The sequence below is a fragment of the Amblyraja radiata genome, chromosome 22, assembly GCF_010909765.2.
Source record: "Amblyraja radiata isolate CabotCenter1 chromosome 22, sAmbRad1.1.pri, whole genome shotgun sequence".
Taxonomy (NCBI): Eukaryota; Metazoa; Chordata; class Chondrichthyes; order Rajiformes; family Rajidae; genus Amblyraja; species Amblyraja radiata.
The window spans coordinates 34,468,141-34,495,888 of NC_045977.1; the positions used below are offsets into that span (position 1 = coordinate 34,468,141).

The 27,748-nt window shown below is 45.4% G+C and overlaps 1 protein-coding gene across 1 annotated transcript in view; it reads left to right on the forward strand.

Moving 5' to 3' along the window:
- The first annotated feature begins 1,286 nt into the window (after positions 1-1,286).
- Positions 1,287-27,748, forward strand: part of LOC116985893 — a 235,103-nt gene continuing 208,641 nt past the window's right edge. The window contains exons 1-4 of the mRNA XM_033041007.1: positions 1,287-1,441; positions 3,299-3,346; positions 8,807-8,967; positions 15,688-15,758. Of these exons, the coding sequence (XP_032896898.1) occupies positions 1,372-1,441; positions 3,299-3,346; positions 8,807-8,967; positions 15,688-15,758 (350 nt within the window). The 5' untranslated portion in view covers positions 1,287-1,371. The remainder of the gene's footprint in view (positions 1,442-3,298; positions 3,347-8,806; positions 8,968-15,687; positions 15,759-27,748) is intronic.

Consider the following 27,748-nt stretch of genomic DNA (forward strand, 5'->3'; position numbering starts at 1 on the left):
TCATTGGCTCCCTGTGAGATTCAGGCCAGGATAGACTTTCCTCCTTGCTGTGATCTGTAGAAAAAGATGAAACATGTCTAAAATTGATTCTCCACCCTCTCCCTCTTCTCTCTCACAGAGTATATCACCTGTTTTGGGCAGAATTTCTGGCAGTTCCTGAGCTGCCAGCCCACCAGCCCTGAGTGAATGATCTGCCAGCCCACCGGCCCTGAGTGACTGAGCTGCCAGCCCACCAGGCCTGAGTGATGAGCTGCCAGCCCACCAGGCCTGAGTTACTGAGCTGCCAGCCCAATAATCCATACGGTCCACAATGTCCATACTAGCCCTCTGTAAACCAGTCCCTTCGGCTCACAACACCCATACCAGCGCTCCAGAAAGCCCCCACCGGCCCCGCTAGCCATCAATATTGGAATTGGTGGAGAGGTGGAATATTGCATTGGGGGACCAGCCCTCCCATGTGAACATGGGATCCAACGGGTCCCACTTAGTCTAATATATATATATATATATATATATATATATATATATATATATATATATATATATATATATATATATATAGAGTACTACTGCACAACTGCAATCGGATATGAAATATATTTTCCCATTGAGAGTAGGGAAGTTTCAAACAAGAGGACATGACTTGAGAATTAAGGGACAGAAGTTTAGGGGTAACATGAGGGGGAACTTCTTTACTCAGAGAGTGGTAGCTGTGTGGAATGAGCTTCCAGTGGAAGTGGTGGAAGCAGGTTCGATTTTATCATTTAAAAATAAATTGGATAGGTATATGGACGGGAAAGGAATGTAGGGTTATGGTCTGAGTGCAGGTAGATGGGACTAGGTGAGAATAAGTGTTCGGCACGGACTAGAAGGGCCGAGTTGGCCTGTTTCCGTGCTGTAATTGTTATATGGTTATATGGTTTATCTAGTGGTTTAATCACTTAATTCGTATCACTGATGTTTAAGGAAATACATCGACATTGCGGCAGTTACTGGGCCAATATAAAACATTTTGAAACTACCATAACCAGATATGAAGAATCCTGTGGTTTGATCAATTAATTTGTATCACCGATGTTGAAGGAATGCTAGTTTGTTGTTTCATTGACATCCCTGTCTTGATTTCTGGCTGTGATAACTTATCCTGTTATATTGTCCCAGCCCTTTTTTTTCGCCAGTATTAATTTTTGTTTTAAACCAATCAAACCATTAGGCAGCCTGCAGTGGGCCGGGTTTGGGGGGAAAGTTTTCAGCTCTCCTCACTGCTCTCACGCGTGGTGGAGAGAGAGAGTGTGTATCCAATACCTCGGGGCGGCCGGCTGTTCTGAAGCCACTGTTCACGGTGCCCGGCTACCGACAGTGCTCCGTTCAATGCTGGCCGAGGCAACGATGAAACTGCAGCCGGTTCTGATTCTCTGTGCGGTTCTCAGCACCATTGCAAGTAAGTGTCTGCCCTGTTTTTCTCTCTCTGTGCTTTTATGCAGAGTTAGAGAGGGAAAAGGACGTCTTCAGCCTGAACTTGCCCCTTCTGTTAGGAGTTCTGCTCAATACCAATCCAAACTGCCTTTAATTGTTGGACAGAATGCATCTTAAAATTAGACGGGAAGGTGAAGGGAAAAGATTTAAAAGGCACATCTAATTTAGCCCCTGAATATCTAAACTTAAATCCCAATGCGTTTGTCTCTGTGACTTGGGACAAGGATTTGTAAATTACAGCGTGTGCGTGCAGTGATTAGTTACATAGCAATTGACACAACATGCTGGAGTAACTCAGCGGGACAGGCAGCATCTCTGGAGCTAGAGAGAACTAGATAGGGCTCTTAAAAATAGCGGAGTCAGGGGATACGGGGAGAAGGCAGGAACGGGGTACTGATTGGGGTAATCAGCCATGATCACATTGAATGACGGTGCTGGCTCGAAGGGCCAAATGGCCTACTCCTGCACCTATTGTCTATTGGAGAGAAGGAACGGGAGACGTTTCGGGTCGAGACCCTTCTTCAGTTCTGGGAAAGGCAGCTTTTTTTTTTTAGTGCGTTTGACGATTAGCAATAAATATCGGCCTTAATCCGATATTGTTTATAAAAAAAATAAACTGTTTGGGGAAATAGATATTTGGAAAGTTGCAGAGTTAGTTCTGGCAACGCAAATAAATGTGAATAAACATGGAGGCGTGGGGATAGAAACATAGAAAATAGGTGCAGGAGTAGGCCATTCGGCCCTTCGAGCCAGCACCGCCATTCAATGTGATCATGGCTGATCATCCAACTCAGTGTCCTGTATATATTGGACACTCTCTCACACAAGTGTTACGACCAGCGAACATGCTCTAATGCGATGCAGATAAACTGATTTGCAAGTGAGTATTCAATCTGGAATGATTTATTGGGGTGATGTGTCCCATTATGCCTCCGTTACCCCCCCAAAACATTTGATACAAGGAACTGCAGATGCTGATTTACAAACTAAAAAAGGCACAACATGCTGGAGTAACTCGTTTAAGAAGGAACTGCAGATGCTGGAAAATCGAAGGTAGACAAAAAATGCTGGAGAAACTCAGCGGGCGAGGCAGCATCTATGGAGCGAAGGAAATAGGCAACGTTTCGTCCCGAAACGTTGCCTATTTCCTTCGCTCCATAGATGCTGCCTCACCCGCTGAGTTTCTCCAGCATTTTTTGTCTACCACGCTGGAGTAACTCAGCAGGTCTGGCAACATTTCTGGGGAACATGGACATGAATACTCTTTTTCCAGAGATGCTGCCTGAGCCGCTGAGTTACTCCAGCACTTTGTGGCAATCTATTCATTTACCAGAAAGGGCTACATTCGCCTTCCATTCGGCTGGTTCTCTGGGTGGGCTCTTTGGATAGTGAAACGCTGACCCCCCCCCCACTGAACATTGTAATCAAAAGATACAAACCTTTCTTCCCGCCCCTCTGTGGTCGCTCTAACTAATCTGTGGCGAGATTAGAGGCGCTGAGTCTCAATGGTGAAGTTACTTCGCAGCACCGCGGTGAACTGTATATGTGTGGGGTGGGAAGGGAACTGCAGATGCTGGTTTAAACCGAAGATAGACACAAAATGCTGGAGCAACTCAGCGGGACAGGGCAACATCTCCGGAGAGAAGGAATGAATAGGTGACTAGTCTGAAGAAGGGTCTCGACCCGAAACGTCTCCCATTCATTCCTTCTCTCCGGAGATGCTGCCTGTCGCGCTGAGTTGCTCCAGCATTGTGTGCGTCTATCCGCGGTGAGCAGGAGTCTGGTTAGATGGGGCTAATTGTCTCTCATTTATCTTTTACAGGTAGTGCAGCCAAGCCCGGGCCGAGTAACTGTGTGGCCGCCTGCACCGGTAGGTATCACGCCCGTCTGCCCACATTAGCACAGTCATCGCGTTAATTTGTGCACAAATTGGGCATTACTGCAAACACACACGGGAGCACTTCATTGATAATTGCTCGGTGCTTTCGGCAGAGTAAGATTTTAAACCGAATTTCCTACAACTCCTGGTCTTTCCGGATTAGTCATATATGATCAGTGATACAGTGTGGAAACAGGCCCTTCGGCCCAACTTGCACACACCGGCCAACATGTCCCAGCTGCACTAGTCCCACCTGCCTGCCCTTGGTCCATATCCCTCCAAACCTGTCCTATCCGCAACCTGCTTCTTAAACGTAGGGATAGTCCCAGCCTCAACTACCTCACCTGGTTGCTTGTTCCATATCTTTTGTGTGGAAAAAGTTACCCCTCAGATTCCTAGCAAATCTTCTCCCCTTCACCTTGAACCTCTGGTCCTCGATTCCCCTACTCTGGGCAAGAGATTCTGTGCATCAATGATGAACATTGATGATGTTCATGAGTTCTAGGAGCAGAATTAGACCATTCGGCCCATCAAGTCTACTCCGCCATTCAATCATGGCTGATCTATCTTTCCCTCTCAACCCCATTCTCCTGCCTTCTCCCCATTAACCCCTGACACTCATACTAATCAGGAGCCTGTCAATCTCCGCCTTAAAAACACACATTGACTTGGCCTCCACAGCCGGTCGTCTCATGATAATTGGGGTAGGGAGCGGCCACTGCTCTATGTTTGGCTAAGTTTAGAGATGGCAGAAACTGGCAAACATGCCGAACATTGATCACACTAGTTATGTTATCCCACTTTCGTATCCACTACATACACTGCACACCGGGGGAAATTTATACAGGCAAATTAGCCTACAAACCCGCACGTCTTTGGAATGTGGGAGGAAACCCACGCAGCCACGGGGAAAACAAGGTGTTATGGGGAGACGGTGGGAAAATGGAGTTGAGAGGGAATGATAGATCAGCCATGATTGAATGGCAGAGAACACTTGATGGGCTGAATGGCCTAATTCTCTTCCTAGAACTGTTGAATTTATGAAAACATGCAAACTCCACAAACACAGACACTGACAGAGAGAGAGAGAGAGTGAGAGAGAGAGTGAGAGTGACACACACACACAAACACAGAGGCAGGATTGAATCCGGGTCTCTGGCACTGTGAAGCAGCAACTCTACCAGCCAATAAAAGCCGGAGTAACTCAGCGGGACAGGCAGCATCTCTGGAGAGAAGGAATGGGTGACGTTTCAGCCCGAGGCCCTTCTTCAGACTGAAGAAGGGTCTCGATGTGAAATGCCAGTCTGAAGAAGGGTCTTGATCCGAAACGTCACCCATTCCTTATGAATAAGGAGTAAGCCATTTAGAACTGAGACAAGGAAACACTTTTTCTCACAGTGGTGAGTCTGCGGAATTCTCTGCCTCAGAGGGCGGTGGAGGCAGGTGCATTACCATTGCATGGCGGTGCTGGCTCGAAGGTGGAGGCAGGTTCTCTGGATGCTTTCAAGAGAGAGCTAGATTAGGGCTCTTAAAAATAGCGGAGTCAGGGGATATGGGGAGAAGGCAGGAATGATTGGGGATGATCTGCCATGATCACATTGAATGGCGGTGCTGGCTCGAAGGGCCGACTGGCCTACTCCTGCACCTATTGTCTATTGTCCTTCTCTCCAGAGATGCCGCATGTCCCGCTGATTTACTTCGGTATTGTCTGATGTGTTTGGATTGAATGTTAAACAAAGCTTTCCACTGTACCTCAGTACAGGGGTCAATAATAGAATGGAACCTGGAGCCAGGGCACCTTTTGGGCGGTGGGCATCACGGGGGTTCTCTGCCTCTGCACCGCCCCACATTAGTCGGCTTACTCTCCCCACACAGACGGGCCAGCGCTGTGTTCTCTGCCTCACTGAATGAAGAGACTACAGACATCCATTAGTCGCTCTGTAACCACTTGTGTACAATTAAGTCCATGCTGGAGTAGTCTGGCCTTGCAACAGTCCCTCCAGTCACTGCGGCAAGCTGCGTGGCACTTCAAAGTGAAAGGAATTGATTAATGTAGACTCACGTTCTTGTTCTGAATTACCATTCATCATTATTAGTGTGTCCACTCTAGCTTGGTATAGTTTTATACACTCTGATTCTTACTGGCATTTCTCTGGCTCCTTTGAAATAAATCCCCTTTATTATACTGTCATATGCTCTGATTCCTGTCATGACTATCTGGCTCCGTTGCAACAAATTCATGTTATTATAGTGTTATATACTCCAATTCTTACCGTGACTACCCCAGCTCCTTTGAAATAGATTCCCTTTTTATTATAGAGAAGCCAGGAACTGGAGATGATGGAATCTTGAGCAAAACACAAACTGCTGGAGTAACTCAGCGGGTCGGGCAGCAGAATCCCTCGCCCCTGACTCTCAGTCTGAAGAAGGGTCTCGACCCGAAACGTCACCCATTCCTTCTCCCCGGAGATGCTGCCTGCCCCGCTGACTTACTCCTGCTTTTTGTGTCGATCCTTGGAGGGATGTTTCGGGTCGGGACCCTTCTCTGCTTCTTCTTCTTCTTGCGTATGGCGTGCACAGCCTAAAGTTGTAAGGCAACTTGTTCTATTTGATCTTATTTGATGGTGCACACCAGGTTGATTGCATTCATTGAAACAGGGCGGACCACGTGAAGGTTGCAATCTCCCACCCCAGGACCCTTCTCCAGGCTCAATGTGACCACCCTGAAATGTTACCTGGCCATTTTCTTCCACAGATGCTGCCTGACCTACTGAGTAACTCCAGCACTTGGTCTTTCACCTGCTTATATCACACTTGTATGGCTGCATTTTTTAAATGCCTCATTTTATGTGTTCCTGCCAAGCTATTTAGTATTCTGTCGGCTCTCCTAAAATCCTCATTCAAACCCATGGCACAGCCATGTGTGTGAGTGATTGGTGGTGGTCGGAGGGGCCGTAGGCGCAGATTGGCAGCCACGCTTCCGTCAGTCTGCCCCAGGGCAGCTGTGGCTACAGAAGTAGCTTACCACCACCGAGTGTGACTGAGGAGTGAATGAATAATGCGATGTAAAGCGCCTTGAGTGTTAGAAAGGCGCTATATAAATCCCATCCATTATTATTATTATTATTATTATTATTATTATATATCATGGTAGCATGACTAAATCTTGTACTGAAAACGAATTCAGGTTGAATTGAGGTTAAATTCAGGTTAAAACACTCAGCGGGTCAGGCAGCGTCTGTGGAGAGAGAAACGGTCTAGCAGGGAATGGTGACCTTTGAACAGAAATCCAAAATCTTCATGTGACTGGGCAGTACAGTGGTGCAGCTGATAGAGCTCCTGTCTCTCCATGCCAGCGACCAGGGCTCGATCCTGACCTCAGGTGCTGTCTATGTGGAGTTTGCACATTCTCCCTGTGACTGCGTTGGTTTCCTCTGGGTGTCCGGTTTCCTCCCACATCCCAAAGAGGTGCGGGTTTTGTAGGTTAATTGGCCTCTGTAAAATTGCCCTCTAGTGCGCAGATAGTGGATGAGAAAATGGAATAATATTGAACTAGTGTGAATGGATAATTGGTGGACTCAGCGGGCCGAAAGGCTCGTTTCCATGCAGTAACTCTAAACTAAACTGATTTCACAGTCTGGTGCAACTTCTTAATGTGTGTCCTCTGTGAGCTTGATTTTTTTGAGGGTGGGAGTTGGGGGGGGGGGGAAGGAGTAGACTTCCCTTTACTAGAGTTAAACCTGTTCTTCTCCAGAATTCTCGGCATTAGTAAGCCTTTACAGTTGACCAGTCAAGGAAAATTGATGTAAGAGCAACAGCCATTCCCAGCAGTATTGGTAGACATGCATTTAATGCAGGTACATCCTGCAACCTAATGGTGTGACATTTTCATTGAAATACTCGCACGCCAACAGCTCCTATTGGAGTGGTGCATTCCCTTAATATCCCTTTTTCAAAGCGCAAAAAGATGTCAGTCCTTGGCAAGTCAAGAATGTTTAAATGTCTATACGTCCTGAAACAACATTGAAATTCTTACTTGCAGCAGCACAATATATGTAAACATAATATGTGCAGGAAGGAACTGCAGATGCTGGTTTACACTGAAGATAGACACAAAAAGCTGAGGGTCAAAAAGAAAAGGCATGGGTGATGTTTTGTGTCGAGACCAAAATAATACTCTGTAAATGCCATAAGAAACAACAACAAAAGTTCTACATTTAGACAATAGATGTAGGAGTAGGACATTCGGCGCTTCAATTTGATCATGGTTGATGATCAACAATCAGTACCCCGCTCCTGCCTTCTCCCCATATGCCCTGACTCCGCTGTCTTTCAAGAGTAAGAGCTCTCTCTTGAAAGCATCCAGAGAACCGGCCTCCACCGCCTTCTGAGGCAGAGAATTCCATAGACTCACAACTCTCTGTGTGAAAAAGTTTATCCTCATCTCCTTTCTAAATGGTTTACCCCTTATTCTTAAACTGTTTTCCCTGGTTCTGGACTCCCCCAACATCGGGAACATGTTTTCTGCCTCTGGCGTGTCCAAACCGTTAATAATCTCATATGTTTCAAGAAGATCTTTCCGTCTAATCGCACTGAAGGTCCCAACCTGAATCATCGTCTGTTCCTTCCCCCCCACAGATGCCGCCTGACCCGCTGAGTTAACACCAGCATTTCATATTTTTGCACAACATTCCAGCATCTACAGTTTCTCGTGTCTCGATCACTCATTATCCTTTTCAAAATCTAAAATGAAAGAATCATAAATTCATTATGTACCAGTTATTATTGCACAGTTTTAGAAGTACCATTAAAAAAATTGAGAGGTGCAGAGAGAGTCGTACTGCATGGAACCCAACCAATTTGCTCAACTCACCCATGGTCAATCTTGTGATTGAAGCCCATCCTTGTGATTGAGGCAGTGCAGCGTCGGTTCAAGAGATTGATCCCTGGGATGGCGGGACTGTCGTATGAGGAAAGATTGAAACGACTAGGCTTGTATTCACTGGAGTTTAGAAGGATGAGGGTGGATCCTATAGAAACATATAAAATTATAAAAGGGCTGGACAAGCTAGATGCAGGAAATTTTTTCCCAATGTGGGGCGTGTCCAGAACCAGGGGCCACAGTCTTAGAATAAAGGGGAAGCCATTTAAGACTGAGGTGAGAAAAAACGTTTTCACCCAGAGAGTTGTGAATTTGTGGAATTCCCTGCCACAGAGGGCAGTGGAGGCCAAGTCACTGGATGGATTTAAGAGAGAGTTAGATAGAGCTCTAGGGGCCAGTGGAATCAAGGGATACAGGGAGAAGGCAGGCGCGGGTTATTGATTGGGGACGATCAGCCATGATCACAATGAATGGCGGTGCTGGCTCGAAGAGCCAAATGGCCTCCTCCTGCACCTATTCTTTATGTTTCTATGGTGTTCAGATTACTGAAATGTTGTTATTTCTTGTAGGTACCAATTATCTGAAATACCAGAAAGGGTTCCGGTATACCTACGAGTACACGACAGTTGCAAATACCTTCTTGCAAGGAAATTCTCATGAGAGTGGTGGGCTTACGGTTGAATGTTTGGTGAATATCGATATTCTTGACAAGTGTCACCTCATCTTAACGGTGGGTATTATGGTTTGACCATTGTATTTATTACCTTCAGCGCATTGCTTTAATTAGTTTTAGAGTTTTAGTTTAGCATGGAAATGGGGACCACTGAGTCCACGCCAACCATCGATCACCTATATACCGTTGCTATGTTATCCTACTTCTAAACCCTACACACTAGGGGCAATTTACAGAAGCCATTTTACCTACAAACCTGCACCTCTTTGGAATGTGGGAGGAAACCAGAGCACCCGCAGAAAACCCACGCAGTTATCATTATCATCCTTTAATTGTCATCATGCATAGCACCAATTGCACAGTGCAAAATGAGAAGACGTTTCTCAGGGAATACCGGAGCATCGCACATAAAAAGTCAAACATTTCACGCATAAATAAAAACAATCCAGTTCCTGATAAAAAACAGTACGAATAGTTTATTTAAAAAAAAAAAAAAAAAAAAAAAAAAAAAGTTACAGGGAGAACGTACAAACTCTGCACAGGTAGTCAAGATCGAACCCGGGTCTCTGGCGCTGTGAGGCAGCAGCTTTTGCTATCGGATGGTTGAGCGAGAGGGATATTGGATGGAATAACTATTTTTATCAAATGCATTTAGATTATGTATGTGACCACTTATCAGTGCTTCAGCTCTTTTCTGTCTCTCTTAGCGTCATGATGTATTGCACGTTTAGAGTTTAGAGGTACAATGCGGAAACAGGCCCTTCGGCCCACCGAGTTCGTGCCGTCCAGCCATCCCCGCGCACTATCTCTATCCTACCCACACTAATGACAATTTACGATTTTACCGAAGCCAATTAACCTCCAAACCTGTACGCCTTTTGAGCGTTTATATTTTCAGCAGTTTCAATTTGCTGATGAGCAATTAGATTGAATTGAACAAGAATTGTAGAAGAGAGAAGCTAACATGCAAACCAGTTGAAAGCAAGATTAGGATATTAATGTTTAATTTAACATTGAATATGAATGTTTAATGTTTCCTGTCTCTGCTCTTGCTAATGCTTGCCTTGGCAACGATCCGATGAAAGTTTTGTTTACTGGTTGAGTATAGTACAGGACCTAACTTTTGTTTTTTTTTAAATTATGTTGATTTGTATATTCAATCACTTGTCCATGTGTTGTACTTGGTGTAACAGATGGCCGGTGTGGTTTGCAAACCATAATTTAATCAGACTTGCCTAACAAGGTCAAAAATGAATCAGTAAGTGTTGGAAAGCACTCAAAGTGCTGGAGTAACCTGGCGGGTCAGGCAGCATCTCTGGAGAACATGGAGAGGTGACCATTCGGGTCGGAACCACTCTTGGAAACGGAGAAAATAGGTGCAGGAGTAGGACATTCGGCCCTTCGAGCCTGCACCGCCATTCAATATGATCATGGCTGATCATTCACGATCAGTACCCCGTTCCTGCTTTCTCCCCATATCTCTTGAGACACAAAGAATTTACTCCGGCACAAAGATTTTGGAGCAATGCACTGGAGTAGCACAGTGCGTCAGGCAGCTTCTGTGGAGGGAATGAATGGCTGAAGAAGAGTCTCGACCCGAAATGTTGCCTATCCATTCCCTGCACAGCTGCTGCCTGACCTGTTGAGCTACTCTAGCATTTTGTCTCGTGTAACAATACATTATTAAACCATGCGATATTAATATATCATCTTGCAGCAACAGATATAAGCACAGCTATTATAAACAGTTTTTTACAGCGGAAAAATAACATCATGAGTCTGAAACTCTCCTGGCCCTGACCCTGGCCCCAGTTTTTAGTATCGCCACTGTGCTAAGTGATGTGTTCGTGCCACATATTGGGCGCCAAACATATTATATCCGTCACATGTATAGGTGACGTTTTGGGTTGGGACACGTCCGCAGACTAACTTTAATTTTTTTGACTTGAGCGTACTGAGCAAAGAACTGTGTAGGAAGGTCATGACCCAAAACGTCGCCCATTCCTTTTCTCCAGAGACGCTGCCTGTCCCGCTGAGTTACTCCAGAACTTTGTGTCCACCTACTGAGCAAACAATCGACCGCCAAACATCTACCGACAAGTTTTATTAGCTAATGTTATTCTTTTATGAACGTTTGGCTCAAGAGCCCCCCCCCCCCCCCAAATAAGGGGTCTCTAGAGTGATGCATGGGAGCCCTCCTTTACCGCAAAGCCAACCTCATGCCAAAACATTTCAGACTTGACCACCTGCCGGTCTCCCCAGCAGCGATGAATAATGCAGTTTGGAAAAGTGGTTTGGGTAGAATTTCAGCAAAAGATGCAACTTGGACATTGTTGGGACTTTCTGATTCATTTTTAACCTTGTCAGGCAGGTCTGATTAAATTACAAAGTGCGCCGACCATCTGTTGCCCCAAGTACAACACACGATGAAGAGATTGATTATACAAATCAACATTGAGTTTTTTTTCCCCCTGTAGATAATGATGATCGATTGCGTTCAGCTCAATCCGGTTGCTCATCAGTGACCAGATTATGACCTGTTAATAAAACATTAATTTCCTGTTCTTTCATTCAACTGGTTTGTGTGTAAAGGGGCTGTCCCACTGTACGAGGTAATTCAACAGCTCTCCCGAGTTAAAAAAAAAATCAAACTCGTGCTAAGCATGTAGAATGTACGTAGCGGGTACATCGGAGCTCGGGACATCTCTTAGGGGCTCGTAACGTCAACGGCAGGTACTCGGGGAAACGCGGTAAACTCGTGAAGACTTTTCAACATGTTGAAAAATGTCCACGAGAGCCCCGCGTACCTACGAGCGGCTATTACCGTAATTCTCCGAGTTCGAATCAGGGGAAACTCGGGATAACTCTTGAATTAGCTGGTACAGTAGGACAGGCCCTTTAGTTTGATCACTTGTGCAGCACATGGATGTGGTGGAGTTTCATTTACTGCCCTTCCATTTATTGGTGTATTCTCCCCTTCATTCAATTATTTTTAACTGGATCCCAGCTCGCGTTTAGCCCCAGGGTCACCTTTTATTGTCCATTTCCAGCTGCTGGTTGTTTGCACAATATGTTTGGCTTGTCGATAAAAAGAGATTTAAGGCCACTACAAAAATGTATAATTCCATTGGACTTCTTCAAGTGCCATTAATTGTCAGACTGAATTAATATCCTTTTTTTGCACTACAAAGTCCCACATAAAACACAAAAGAAGATTTAACGTTTTGATTATCAATTTAAAAAAAAAATAATTATCTGAAGAAAATTACAAGCACTAATCTTTAATGCTCAGAGATTCATATACATTGTATATTTCTGGTTTCTCATAAGTGGGTAGCTCTTAGTAGTGATGGTGTGATAGAAGCTACTCTTTATCAAGATGGTGAATGTGGTGATGATAACAATTATTTTTTCTGATTACAGTGAATAAATCAGCTGTCAGTCATACTGAATGTGTGCAGCGGTGCTGGCTCGAAGGGCCGAATGGCCTACTCCTACACCTATTGTCTATTGTTTATTGAAACAGGCCTTATAGAATAGAATAGAATATGTTTATTGTCATTGCACAAAACTGAGCAACGAAATTCCATTTGCTTCTCCTCCGTTAAAAGAAATACAACACGACAACCAATACACATATGTACAGTTAATAGTAAAATAATAGATACATTTTTAAAAGAGTTTAAAAGAATTGAGCGGTATTCCTCAAAGTTACTTCTTGCTTCCCAGTGTTCACTGTTGGAGTTAAGCTCTTTTACCGCACATGGGTAGAAACTATTTTTTAGTCTACCGGTGCGAGCCTGCAGAGGCCTGAGTCGCCTCCCCGAGGGTAGCAGAGTAAAAAGGTGGTTGGCAGGGTGGGAAGTGTCCTTCTTGATATTTATGGCCCTGCGCAAGCATCGGGCCTTGTATATGTCATCCAAGGAGGGCAGGTTAGCGTTTGTAATGCGCTGCGCAGTTTTTATAATTCCCTGCAGCGCCCTCCTCTCAGCCACAGTTAGGGCCCAACTTACTCACACCAACCAAGATGCCCAGTGTATGCTAGTCCCACCTGACTGTGTTTGAACCATATAATAATAATAATAATAATACATTTTATTTATGGGCGCCTTTCAAGAGTCTCAAGGACACCTTACAAAAATTTAGCAGGTAGAGGAAAAACATGTAAGGGGAATGAAATAAATAGTAGAGACGTGACTAGTACACAAAGTAAAGACAGAATTCAATACAAAACACAATATGAGGCAATTAATGCACAGATGAAAAGGGAGGGGGACGTGGGGCTAAGGATAGGCAGAGGTGAAGAGATGGGTCTTGAGGCGGGACTGGAAGATGGTGAGGGACACGGAATTGCGGATCAGTTGGGGGAGGGAGTTCCAGAGCCTGGGAGCTGCCCTGGAGAAGGCTCTGTCCCCAAAACTGCGGAGGTTGGACTTGTGGATGGAGAGGAGACCGGCTGATGTGGATCTGAGGGACCGTGAGGGTTGGTAGGGGGAGAGGAGGTCAGTGAGATATGGGGGGGGCCAGATGGTGGAGGGCTTTGTAGGTGAGGATCAGGATTTTGTAGTTGATCCGGTGGGAGATGGGAAGCCAGTGAAGTTGTTTGAGGACTGGAGTGATGTGATGCCAGGATTTGGTGTGGGTGATGAGTCGGGCGGCTGCGTTCTGGACCAGTTGGAGTCGGTTGATGTAGGTGGAGCTGATGCCAAGGAGAAGTGAGTTGCAGTAGTCCAGTCGGGAGGAGATGAAGGCATGGATGAGTCTTTCAGCAGCGGGAGGTGTGAGAGAGGGTCTGAGTTTGGCGATGTTGCGGAGATGAAAGAAGGAGGTTTTAATGACATGGCGGATGTGAGGCTCAAGGGAGAGGGTGGAATCAAAGATCACGCCAAGGTTGCGGGCCTGGGGAGATGGGGAGACAGTGGTGCCGTCGATGGTGAGAGTGGGGTTATTGATTTTGCTGAGTGTGGCTTTGGAGCCTATGAGGAGGAATTCTGTCTTATCGCTGTTGAGTTTGAGGAAATTATGTTGCATCCAGGTTTTTATAGCTGACAAACAGGAGTTGATATGGGAGAGGGGGGGGGTTGTGGGGGGATTTGGTGCCGAGGTAGATCTGGGTGTCGTCAGCGTAACAGTGGAAGTCCAGGTTGAAGTGGCGGAGTATCTGACCAAGGGGGAGGATGTAGATGATGAAGAGGAGGGGGCCGAGTACGGAGCCTTGGGGAACGCCTTGAGTGACTGTGGCTGTAGCAGAGGTGTGGTTGTGGAGAGAGATGAAGTGGGATCTGTTGGAAAGGTAGGAACGGAGCCAGCTGAGTGCAGAGCCTTCAATGCCGAGGTCTTTGAGTCTGGTGAGCAGGATGTTATGGTTCACTGTATCGAAGGCTGCGCTCAGGTCGAGGAGGATGAGGATGTTGAGGGAACCGGTGTCAGCAGAGGTGAGGAGGTCGTTGAGGACTTTGAGGAGAGCAGTTTCTGTGCTATGGAGGGGGCGAAAGCCAGATTGGAGGGGTTCAAGTAGGTTATACGCAAGGAGGTGGGAATGAAGTTGCGACGCAACGATACGCTCCAGGGTTTTTGAAAGAAAGGGGAGGTTTGAGATTGGGCGGTAGTTAATGAGAGAGGAGGGATCAAGACCAGGTTTCTTTAAGATTGGTGTAACAGCAGCATATCCCTTTCCTATCCACGTATACCTGTCATAAGTGATAGGAGTAGAATTAGGCCATTTGGCCCATCAAGTCGACTCCGCCATTCAATCATGGCTGATCAACCTCTCCTTCCTAGCCCCATTCTCCTGCCTTCTCCCCATAACCGACACCTGTACTAGTCAAGAATCTATCTACCTTTGCCTTAAAAATATCTACTGACTTGGGCTCCACAGCCTTCGGTGGCACAGAATTCCACAGATGAACACAGATTGTTCTAGTACCTGTCTGGCACCCACCATCACCTTGTGTGAAAAAATTGCCCCTCAGTTTCCTATTCAATCTTTCAAGAACCAGAGGACGTAGGTTTAAGGTTGAGGGGCTCACCATAAACCTATGTGTTCTGATTGTAAATTCCCCTGGGTAAAATGCTTTCTGATTTTGTTTTCTCCAGGATGCTCGGTTCATAGTTACTTCTGCGTGAATTAATGATACATGGTGTCACCTTTTGATACGTACGACTTCAATAACCCATTCCTAGGCTAACATATGGCTCTTCCCACTTAAATGAATAACCATTCTATGCTGGATTGCAGCAGATGCTCATGATGTAGCCATTAGCCTGGGCCTTCCTGGACTACTGAGGGAGAGACTGGCATCACATCTTCAATTGCTACAGTATACATTATCGATTTAAAACAAATTTTACTTCCCTTTGCTGGAATATACTAACAATTCTCCTTGGGAGAGTTTACACCAAGTTAGTTTTACACTTGGCTGAGCTCCCAAACACCCATAGAAGTAGACCATTCAGCCCATCGAACCTGCACCACCATTCAGTATGATCCTGACTGATCATCCAAAACCAGTACCCTGCTTCCTCCCCATAATCCCTTGATTCCGTTAGCCCTAAGAGCTATATCTAACTCTTGAATGCATCCAGTGATTTGGCCTCCACTGCCTTCGGTGGCAGAGAATTCCACAGATTCACAACACTCTGGGTGAAAAAGGTTTTCCTCATTGCAGTCCTAAATGGCCTACCCCTTATTCTCAAGGGTTTTCAGAAATGAGGGAGGAAACATTGACAGTGGGTTAGCAGAACCTTCATTTCTGAATGATCGTTTTGTGTTTTCAGCTCGGGCAAACCAGGCTTAAAGGATCGATGTCAAACAAGGAAGAGCTTGTTCCAGGTCACGAGAAACTAAGGTATGATCCTCTTACTTTAAAAAAAAAAAAAAAAATAGAAATCCGTTTTTCTTTTTAAACATTCCCATTGCATTTTTGACTTCTTCTAGCTTGTTGCAGGTATGGGTTTCAGCAACTAAGTTACAGAGAAAGGTTGAACAAGTTAGAGCTTTATTCTTTGGAGCGCAGAAGGTTAAGGGGGGACTTGATAGAGGTCTTTAAAATGATGAGAGGGATAGACAGAGTTGACGTGGATAAGCTTTTCCCACTGAGAGTAGGGAAGATTCAAACAAGGGGACATGACTTGAGAATTAAGGGACAGAAGTTTAGGGGTAACATGAGGGGGAACTTCTTTACTCAGAGAGTGGTAGCTGTGTGGAATGAGCTTCCAGTGAAGGTGGTGGAGGCTGGTTCGTTTTTATCATTTAAAAATAAATTGGATAGTTATATGGACGGGAAAGGAATGGAGGGTTATGGTCTGAGCGCAGGTATATGGGACTAGGGGAGAATACGTGTTCGGCATGGACTAGAAGGGTCGAGATAGCCTGTTTCCGTGCTGTAATTGTTATATGGTTATATGGTTTATCTAGTGGTTTAATCACTTAATTCGTATCATTGATGTTTATATGGTATGTGGTGCTAAGAGATGGCCATCCATTTTGTTCCCAATACGATTAAATCTTGAGGGGAACTGGATTTAGGGTATCATAATAAATAAATAACTCTGGTCCTCATGCCATTAAAGTGTAGCCACTCTCAGAAAGTACAGGAGTGTTGAATTCTGTCGAACGTCAGATTGACTAAACTAAATCGTGGAGCCTTGCACTTTGAAATAGCAATAAATCATGTACAGGACACGGTAGCTTTGGCATATCTGGAAGTCCCCGGGATTTGATATCTGGCTCACAATGTATGTGCGCCTGCATTCCTTGCAACTCTCCGAGGCACACTGGAATATTTTATAATGCTGCTGTCTAACCTATTTTGAAAGTGAATTAGATTGTTTATATTTTATTGTACTAGGAATAAAATGTAACCATTTAGAAAATCGCCCAGTCCAGCAATAATAGAGTCACGGGTAATTGTGGTTGGTCTGTAATATGTTGAATACCATGGTTATGGCTAGAAAGATCAATAGCTAACTGATACACCAGGAACTGCAGTTTGAAGAAGCGTCTCGACCCGAAACATCAACGACCAAATTCCGTTATATACCGACTGTTCAACAATGTCTTGAGGCGAAGAAAACAAATTAATTCTTGTTGATAGACACAAAATGCTGGAGTAACTCAGCGGGTCAAGCAGCATCTCTGGAGAGAAGGAATAAATGACGTTTCGGGTCGAGACCCTTCCTTCAGACCCAAAACGTCACCTATTCCTTTTCTCCAGAGATGCTGCCTGACCCGCTGAGTGACTCCAGTATTTTATGTATCCCGTGTAAACCAGCATCTGTAGTTCCTTCCTACAAATTGATTCTTGTTACTTGGGTGAGGGAAGATGGAAACTATGATCTGTCCTTTCTGTACTGGAGAGTCAAGGACTAGAGGTCCAAGCCTCTTAAAGGACATTCTTTTAGGAAGGAGAGGAGAAATTTCTCTAGTCCGAGGGTTGTGAATCTGTGGAATTCTTTACCACAGAAGGCTGTGGAGGCCAAGAAACTTTAAGGCAGAGGTATATATTATTGATTAGTATGGGTGCCAGAGGTTATGGGGAGAAGGCAGGAGAATGGGGTTCGGAGGGAGAGATAGATCAGCCATGATTGAATGGCAGAGTAGACTTGATGAGCTGAATGGCCCAATTCTGCTCCTATCCATTATGACCTTATGACTAATGAACATGCAAAAGTTACTTGCTCTGAGGTGTACTAAAGTCACGTTATTCAAAGAAGCTGGCCACACGTGCCTTTCAGCCCGTTCTATTGTTCAATATTATCCTGTGCGCTATGTCTATTCCTGTGTCATCACCACAACCTGGGCACTGGGAGCAATTCCGTCAGTAATTAAAGCAATTTGTTCATTCTCTCACCTCCGTTCGGGATTTTTCAAGATCACTTTTGGACCTCTGCAACAGTGACGCAGCGGGTAGAGCTGCTGCCGCCTCACAGCGGCGGAGACCCAGGTTCGATCCTGACTACCGGTGCTGTCTGTTCGGAGTTTGTACGTTCTCCCCGTGGCCGCGTGTGTTTTCTCTGGATGCTCCGGTTTCCGCCCACATTACGAAGACCTACAGGTTTGCAGGTTAATTGGCTTCAGAATATTTTCCCTGGTGTGCAGGATAGTGCTAGTGTTCGGGGTGATCATTGGACGGCATAGTCTCGGTGGGCTGAAGGGCCTGTTTCCATGCTGTATCTCTAAACTAAACTAAACACCATTACAGGAATTTGGGGAATCCGACTCCTAGATTGCAAAGTGTAAACGTGAACTTTTCTTTGCCTCCACTAACTTTATGTAAGTGGGTTTTGCAGCTGTGACTCCAGAGAGTCCAGAGTTGAAGGTGAGTAAATGGGAGGATTCTGAATGGAAGTGGTAGCAAATGATGAGTCTGATGTGACAGTAATGGACAGACAGTGAGAGTCTAAAGAAGGGTCTCGACCTGAAACGTCACCCGTTCCTTCTCTCCAGAGATGCTGCCCGTCCCGCTGAGTTACTCCGGCCTTGTGTGATAGTAATGGATGTGTGCGGCTGTTAGTGTGGGGTGGGGCTGGTGGGGAGGGGATCCTGTGGCCAGTCGCTACTCTGGAGGGGAAGTTGTGGTCTGGCAGCTCTGTGGAATTTCTTGTGGTATTTGGCCCTCTGCCCCCCCTCTGTGGGCCTGTCGGCAGTCAGGGAATGAATGAAGGTCTGTGATAGTGTTAAGATGCACCACCGTGTCGGGCAGTACTGACTTGCATTACTTTATAACCAATACGTTTAGTCATTCAGCGGGACGGGCAGCATCTCTAGAGAGAAGGAATGGGTGACAATAGACAATAGGTGCAGGAGTAGGCCATTCGGCCCTTCGAGCCAGCACCGCCATTCAATGTGATCATGGCTGATCATCCCCAATCAGTACCCCGTTCCTGCCTTCTCCAGAACAAGGGATCACAGTTTAAGGATAAGAGGGAAATCTTTCAGGACCGAGATGAGGAAAACATTTTTCACACAGAGAGTGGTGAATCTCTGGAATTCTCTGCCACAGAAGGTAGTTGAGGCCAGTTCATTGGCTATATTTAAGAGGGAGTTAGATGTGGCCCTTGTGGCTAAAGTGATCAGGGGGTATGGAGGGAAGGCAGGTACAGGATACTGAGTTGGATGATCAGCCATGATCATATTGAATGGTGGTGCAGGCTCGAAGGGCCGAATGGCCTACTCCTGCACCTATTTTCTATGTATAAATGTGATCATGGCTGATCATCCCCAATCAGTACCCCCAATCCTCAATCAGACCCAAACCACGTTTCGGGTCGAGACCCTTCTTCAGTCTGAAGAAGGGTCTCGACCCGAAACGTCACCCATTCCTTCTCACAAGGGATGCTGCCTGACCCGCTGAGTTACTCCAGCGTTTAAATCTTCGGTTTAAACCAGCACCTGCAGTTCCTTCTTGCACGTTTTGTCATTAGTTTGCCTGCCTTTCTCCTTGGAATATTTCACAGTCTGTAGTACTGACAGCAGTGTTGCTAAATAAACAGGAGCAGTGAGAGATGTCAAGCTGTTTGATGCTGTCCAAAAATGTCACATCAAGCTTGTTTTGTTTTAAATCCGTTTCTTTTTGTCTCAAAATTAATTCTGCTATTGCTTGAAAGCAATATTGAATTGTTATTCATTGAAACTTACAGAATAATAAAGGGCATAGATAAGTGTGGATGTGGAAAGGATGTTTCCACTGGTGAGAGAGCCCAGAATCAGCCTCCGAATTAAAGGGCGCTCTTTTAGAAAGGAGGCAAGGAGGAAGTTCATTAGTCAGAGGGTAGTTAATCTGTGGAACTCATTGCCACCGAGGGCTGTGGAGGCCAAGTCAGTGGATATTTTTAAGGCAGACATAGACAAATTCTTGATCAGACAAAAGTGCTGGAGAAACGCAGCGGGTGCAGCAGCATCTATGGAGCGAAGGAAATAGGCAACGTTTCGTGCCGAAACGTTGCCTATTTCCTTCGCTCCATAGATGCTGCTGCACCCGCTGAGTTTCTCCAGCACTTTTGTCTACCTTTCGATTTTCTAACATCTGCAGTTCCTTCTTAAACAAATTCTTGATCAGAATGGGTGTCAAGGGTTTTGGGGAGAAGGCAGGAAAATGGGATTAGGAGGCAGAGATCAGCTATGATTGAATGGTGGAGTAGACTCGATTGGCCGAATTCTGCTCCTCTATCTTGTGAACTTGTGGAAGTTGCAGTACTTATTCTGCTTGTCAATTTTCAGAGTAGCTTTTGAAGTGATTCTCCAGAGTTCCTGAACAAAATTGCCTTGTAACCAATTGTAACCTCCCCACCCCCACACTCCGTAATGCAAATTGTATCCCCTAATTCATCCATTGCGTTGTGGAAATGGGTATTATAGCAGAGCTACCAATACATACTTACAGCAGTGTGAAGAAGGGTTTCGGCCCGAAACGTCACCTATTCCCTTCGCTCCATAGATGCTGCTGCACCCGCTGAGTTTCTCCAGCATTTTGTGTACCTTCGATTTTCCAGCATCTGCAGTTCCTTCTTGAACAATACATACTTATTGCTGTCTTGTTTTTGCACCTCCAACATTCTTGGAGGAATATGGGCCAAGCGTATCTAGCTGAGATGGGGGCATCTTGGTTGGCATTCATGAGTTGGGCCGAGAGGTCAGTTTCCATGCAATATGATTGTGACTCTCATTCACACTCTTGTTGTTGCTCTTACTCTCTGCTCTCCTCCCCCCCCCCCCCCCCCATCTTGTTCTTACCGTCACCCTGTTTGTGCCTTCGTTGTTGGTTCCATTTTTCCAGCACAGCCTAAGCTCTCTCACGCTACAACCATCACATAAATATTAATAGACAATGGTGCAGGAGTAGGCCATTCGGCCCCTCGACCCAGCACCGCCATTCAATGTGATCATGGCTGATCATTCACAATCAGTACCCCGTTCTTGCCTTCTCCCCATATCCCTTGACCGGGTCTGCACCGACCAGTGAGCTTCGCACATTAACACTATCCTACACCCACCAGGGACAATTTTTTCATTTATACCAAGCCAATTAACCTACAAACCTGTACGTCTTTAGAATGTGAGAGGAAACCAAAGATCTCGGTGAAAACCCACGCAGGTCATGGGGAGAACGTACAAACTCCTTAAAGACAGTACCCATAGTTGTAATCGAATCCGGGTCTCCGGTGCTGCATTCGTTGTAAGGCCCCTGTCCCACTTAGGAAACCTGAACGGAAACCTCTGGAGACTTTGCGCCCCACCCAAGGTTTCCGTGCGGTTCCCGGAGGTTCCAGGAGTTTTTTTGTCAGTCTCCCTACCTGTTTCCACTACCTGCAACCTCCGGCAACCACCTGCAACCTCCGGGAACCGCACGGAAACCTTGGGTGGGCCGCAAAGTCTCCAGAGGTTTCCGTTCAGGTTTCCTAAGTGGGACAGGGGCATAAGGCAGCAACTCTATTGCTGCGCCACTGTGACTGCCCTAAACCTAACCTGGAGATACTCCAGCACTTTATGCCTATCTGCAATATAATACCAGTATGTTTAAAGTTTATTTTTGCATAAGGTTATACGTAATAGGAGTAGAATTAGGCCATTCGGCCCATCAAGTCTATTCCGCCATTCAACCATAACCGCCATTCAACCAAAACCCTCCTAACCCTGTTCTCCTGCCTTCTCCCCATAACCTCTGACACCTGCACTAATCGAAAATCTATCTGCCTCTGCCTTAAAAATATCCACTGACGGCCTCACCAGCCTTCTGTGGAACAGAATTCCACAGATTCACCATCCTCTGACTAAAGACATTTCCCCTTATCTCCTTCCTAAAAGAACGTCCTTTAATTCTGAGGCTATGTCCTCTTGTCTTAGACTCTCCCACCAGTGGAAACATCCTCTCCACATCCACTCTATCTAAGCCTCTTGCTATTCTGTATGTTTCAATAAGGTTCCCCCTCATTCTTCTAAACTCCAGCGAGTACAGGCCTAGCGCCGACAAACATTCGCTTAGGTTAACCTACAAATTCCTGGATTCAAGCTCTGCACAGCGAATGTGGGATTTGGTTTCTGCCGTGACTTGGGGATGCTGCTGTCAGGAACAGGAAATTACCGTACAAATGCTGGCCTTTACAGGGATATATCGTGTGCAAGAAGCAGAGCTAATGTTATTTCTTCTGACTTGCATTTATTGTTATGCAGATTTATGCGGTGGACAGTTTCCGCTCTAGTTCATGAGTTCAGATATTGCAGATGTTTTGGCTTAGTGCCTTTGTGACCACACGACCATATTGGAAGGAATAGACCATGTATTCACCCTCCCCAACTTAACTCAACTCGCCATCCTTTTGGGTCGACTGGTCAAGCACTGAGTCACATTGTTTGTAAGTGGAACCTATGGAAGTCCCTTCAAATTGAACAAACGTACATACTACACCACTGTTCAATAAAAGAGGGAATGGATCAGACACTTGGCTTAACATCAGTCCATGGAGGCAAAGATACAAGGAAATTTAGACTTTGGAGATACAGCGTGGAAACTGGTCCTTCGGACCATCGAGTCCGCGCCGACCAGCGATTGCCCCGTACGCTAACACAATCCTACGCACGGTACACAAAAATGCTGGAGAAACTCAGCGGGTGCAGCAGCATCTATGGAGCGAAGGAAATAGGCAACGAAACGTTGCCTATTTCCTTCGCTCCATAGATGCTGCTGCGCCTGCTGAGTTTCTCCAGCATTTTTGTGTACCTTCGATTTTCCAGCATCTGCAGTTCCTTCTTAAACACAATCCTACGCACTATGGACAATTTACAATTTTACTAAACTCAATTAACCTACAAACCTTCACGTCTTTGGAGTGTGGTATGTAATTGGGGAAAACCCACGCGGTCACAGGGAGAATGTACAAACTCAGCACCCACTGTCAGGATCGAACCCGGGTCTCTGGCGCTGTAAGACAGCAACTCTGCCACCGTATCACATTAAGAAATATATTGTTGTTCCCACCAGTGAAGTTGAATGCCATTCCTGGCACTGTACTAGGGGACAGCTGGAGCAGTTTCGCACCATTTAAGAAAAGAAATGCTGGCGTAGAATGAATATCAGAAATATCATGTCCTAATGGGTGTTAAGATGCCCAGAAATGGGCATAATTGAGATGCATAAAGTTCGGCCAACATTTTTGGAAAAAGTGTCAAAACAATTTATAGGCCAGCAGCTTTATTTCTCCTTTGGATGCTCCTTCTTCTTCTTCTTTCGTGTGGCATGCACAGCCTAAAGTTGTAGGACAACTTGTTCTATTTGATCTTCTGTTTCTGCACGTCGAGTTGATTGCATTAGTCGAAGCAGGGCGGACCACGTGAAGGTTGCAATCTTCCACCCCGGATGCTCCCTGAAGCTGCTTGGTATTTTTGCTTCAGCTTTTGTTTCATTGCATAGAGTTTGGTTTAGTTTGGAGGTACAGCATAGAAAGAGCCCTTCGGCCCACCAAGTCCACACTGACCTTCGATCACCAGTTCTCACTAGTTGTATGTTATCCCACTTTCCCCATCTACTCCCTACAGACCAGGTTCAATCCGCAGCGGCCAATTAACCTGCACGGGTTGTTGGTGATATTCACAGTACATTCATGCCACACAAATGCCAATCTTCTAAATAGCATCGGCCTCAGCAAATATCCCCGCAATCAATGTTCTTAGTTTGTTGTGCGATGGTTTTTGTGTTGTCACAATGAAATTCTTTTGCACAACTAAAAATGCACAGTCCCCATAATTTTGGTGCCTTTATATATTTTTTAAAAAAAGAAAACAAAAAGAAAACCCCCCCCCAGAAAACACGAACAGTCCATAGTGCAAAGTTCAGTCCACCTGTTGGAGGTCCTGCAACAACCCCGGCCTAGGTAAGCCTAACCCCACATCCCACTCCTCTGTTCGACTGCCGCTGTGTCTCGGGGGCGCTTCCTGCAGTCGACCTTGAAGGCGCTGGAGGTCCATCACGTACCGGCCCACTCCTCGCATCCACCGCTGCCAGCGCCTCCCATCCTCGACTCTCCGGCCTTCAGGACTCCGAGCTTCTCTCGCACATTCGAACCCGGGTCGCTGGCACTTTGAGGCAGTAGCTCCACCCGCTGCGCCACTGTGCCGCCCATTTATTGTAATCATACCTATCTAGTTGCTGAGATATTTAGTGGTGCACTCGTTCAAAGGTGCACGCCAGAGTTTAACAGCCTTGTTACTGTTCAGAGTTTCCAAGTTAAACCACTCCACTCTTGACACAGCGGTTCTTGGTGTGTTTGTGGATTAAGAAGAGCTGTGATCACCCCAGCTTCTGGCACAAGCCAGGAATTCCACTCTCCTCTCTGACCACTGTCTCAAACTGAGCCAGACACTCGCAACCCAGGTAAATTATCCCGCACTGACATAGAAGTTTGAAGAAAGAAATTAAATTTGTTCAAGAACACGCAGCGAACAGGACACAGGGTGGCACAGTGGCAGCGCAGTTGGCAGAGCTGCTACCATCTGGGTTTGGTCCTGACCTCGGATGCTGTCTGTGTGGAGTTTGCGTGATCTCCTTGGGACTGTGTGGGTCTCCTTCAGATGCTCCTGTTCTCTCCGGTTCCCTCCGGGAAGGCAGCAATTCTACCACTGTGCCACCATGCTGGCTTCAATCGTATTCTCAAATTGGGACCTTTTACCATGATAACCAAAACATACTGTCCATAGATGTGATGAGACTATAACAGTTTATGTACCTGTGGAAGTGTGCTTTCTTTAACATATAGTATATTTGATATATAAATCTTTCGTATATCACCAGAATCTGAAGTGCACCACAAAACCTTCAGTAAATCGAGACTGGTGGGGAAAAAAAAAAATGAAATGAATTAAATGCACAGTGGCGGAGTGGTAGAGCTGTTGCCAGAGACCGGGTTCGATCCTGACTACGGGTTCTGTCTGTATGGAGTTTGTATGTTTTCTCTGTGACCACGTGGGTTTTCTCCAGGTGCTCCGGTTTCCTCCCTCATCACAAAGATGTGTAGTTTGTAGGTTAATTGGCTCCTGTAAATTGCCCCTGGTGTGTAGGATGTGAAGTGGGATAACATAGGTCCAGTGTACGGGTGATTGATGGTCGGCATGGGCCATCAGGCCACTTTCCATACTGTTCCTCTCAAAGCTAAATTAATGGCTGCTTGCCCTCTGCTTACAAGGTCGTGGGGGAGTCTAAAAAACCCACTCATTTGAAGTTAATGAACACCAGCTGAATGGAGGATTAAAAAAAAAAAAAAAAACCCTTTAGTTTGTTGCAATCATGAGATGCATTGGGCCTAAAGGGATAAGTTGGAGCCGTTGTCATGGCAATGGGGACAGAGGCAGGATGGCCTGAAGCAAGGAGGGTAAAGATTGAGGGTGAGGTAGCCAAGGTCAGAGGTCATCTCCTCAGCAAAATTTACATTTTCATGTCGGACATAACAAAATTCTTGCAGACAATTGTAATTCTGAGGTGGGTCAGATAGAGAGAGTGTACAGGTAGATGGTAAGTGGTGCACCATGTTTATAAAACAAGCACTTTGTCCATTGAGAGTTTAAAGTTGTGCAGTGAGTTGATGGCCCGCTCAAAGATTGTTAAATATTTTGAAAATACTTTTTATTGAATATTTTTCATTTTTTAATTATAAATTTTCGCTTCTGCTGCTTGATGTCAATGGTAAGTGCAGCACAGTGGCGCAGCAGTAGAGTTGCTGCCTTACAGTGCCAGAGACCTGGGTTTGATCCTGACTACGGGTGCTGCCTGTACAGAGTTTGTATGTTCAAGTTGTGTTCTCCCCGTGACCTGCCTGGCTTTTCTCCGAGATCTGTGGTTTCCTCCCACATTCTAAAGACAGACAGGTTTGTAGGTTATTTAGCTTCGGTAAAATTGTAAGTTGTCCCTAGTGTGTAGGATAATGCTAGTGGTGATCGCTGGTCGATGTAGACCCAGTGGGCCGAAGGGCCTGTTTCTGCAGTGTACCTCCAGAGTCTAAAGGAAGATTTTGAAGTGTTTGAAAATAGCTAACAGAGATAAGTGGGGTCCTGACCCGAAACACCACCTATCCATGTTCTCCAGAGATGTGTCCTGACCGGCTGAGTTACTCAAGCATTTTGTGTCTATCTTCAGTGTAAACCAGCATCCGCAGTTCCTTCCTAGAGATAGGAGATTCAATTTGGGAGGATTGTTGCTATCCGGATTTCTTTTGTAAGTCTCTGACTGCTGAGAAGAACACCTACAAATATCTAATGTTTTAGTTGCTGTGGACTTGCCTTGTACAACATCTGCTGCTGGACATTAATTCATCGCCTGGAGTCTAGCATTTACGACATCTGACTAATTGAGCTGCCAAAAACATTTAGTAATTTTTCAATGCCACAAAGTCAGGAATGAGGAAAGGAAAATAGCTCATTTCACAGAGCACCCAATAAAGATCGCAACATTGCACATCCGATGCAGATAACAGCTGAAAATGTAATAAATCTAAAATGTTTAATTTCATTTTGAAATGTCAACTGGGGGAAATTGCAATCAACATGCATGTACCTAATTCCTCTAACACGAACATTTTCTCAGCAGTTTTTTATGCCTCAGTAGGTCATTTGAAAACTTATTTGTACCTGAAGTAGTTATGCATCTCATCCTGAGATTGTATCAGTTTGGTTTAGTTTTCAGCGCGGAAACAGGCCCTTCTGCCCACCGAGCCCACGCCGACCAGTGATCCCTGCACATTAACACTATCCTTTACACACTGGGGACAATTTAATTTTCTACCAAGGCAATTAACCTGCAAACCTGTGCGTCTTTGGAGTGTGGGAGGAAACCGGAGATCCTGGAGAAAACTCACGGGATCGCGGGGAGAACGTGCAAACTTCGTACAGGCTGCACCCGTAGTCGGGATTGTACCCAGGTCTCTGGCGCTGTAAGGCAGCAATTCTACTGCTGCACCATTGTGCCGCCCGGTGACTTGGGTGACTGGATTATTTTTCTTATTTCTGCAAATGTGCTGATTCAAAATGGTCTTATGTTCCCAGATTGCCAACTTTTTTCAAAAGTCTCTAAACCTCTGTGTGTGTGCCACCGTGTAGTGTGAGACTTTCATTAAAAAAAATCACAAATGTATTATATTAGATTAAAGGCTGCAAAACAATCCAAGCTGTGGAGGACTGCAGGATTTGTGATGCCAACTTTAAGTTCCCCTGCATTAAATCAAACAAACAAACAAGGAAATCCCTACGTTACTCTAATGAGGCAACTACAATATCATTGAGTGTTGTGGTATCATTACACTCAATGTGAATTCAATACCAATATTACCCAATGCAGAATAAAAGCCATCAGTTAGCATTAGTACACCCAAATATATCTTGACCAATTTGCACGTGTGTGCATTTGATAATTTACAGACAAAAATGGAAGGAATCTCAATTCTGGACCAGCAAAAGCGTTTTTCCTGAAAAATAGACACAAAATGCTGGAGTAACTCAGCGGGACAGGCAACATCTCTGGAGAGGAGGAATGGGTGACGTTTAGTTCAGTTTAGTTTATTTTCATCTGTGCCGTGATACGGTGAAAAGCTTTCTCGTTTTCATGCTAAACTTTTTTTGCTAAGCAATTTCCAGCTTTCCATCATTGGAACTCTTCTTCATACTCAGACCGTTCTCGGTCTCCGAACTTCTTCAGACCCTTAAATAGACACAACATGCTGGAGTAACTCAGCGGGACAGGCAGTATCTCTGGAGAGAAGTGATGGGTGACGTTTCGGGACGAGACCCTTCTTGAGACCCTTGGTGTTTTTACCCTGAAAATAATGTTCAATCTTGAACATTTCTGTTGCTTATTTT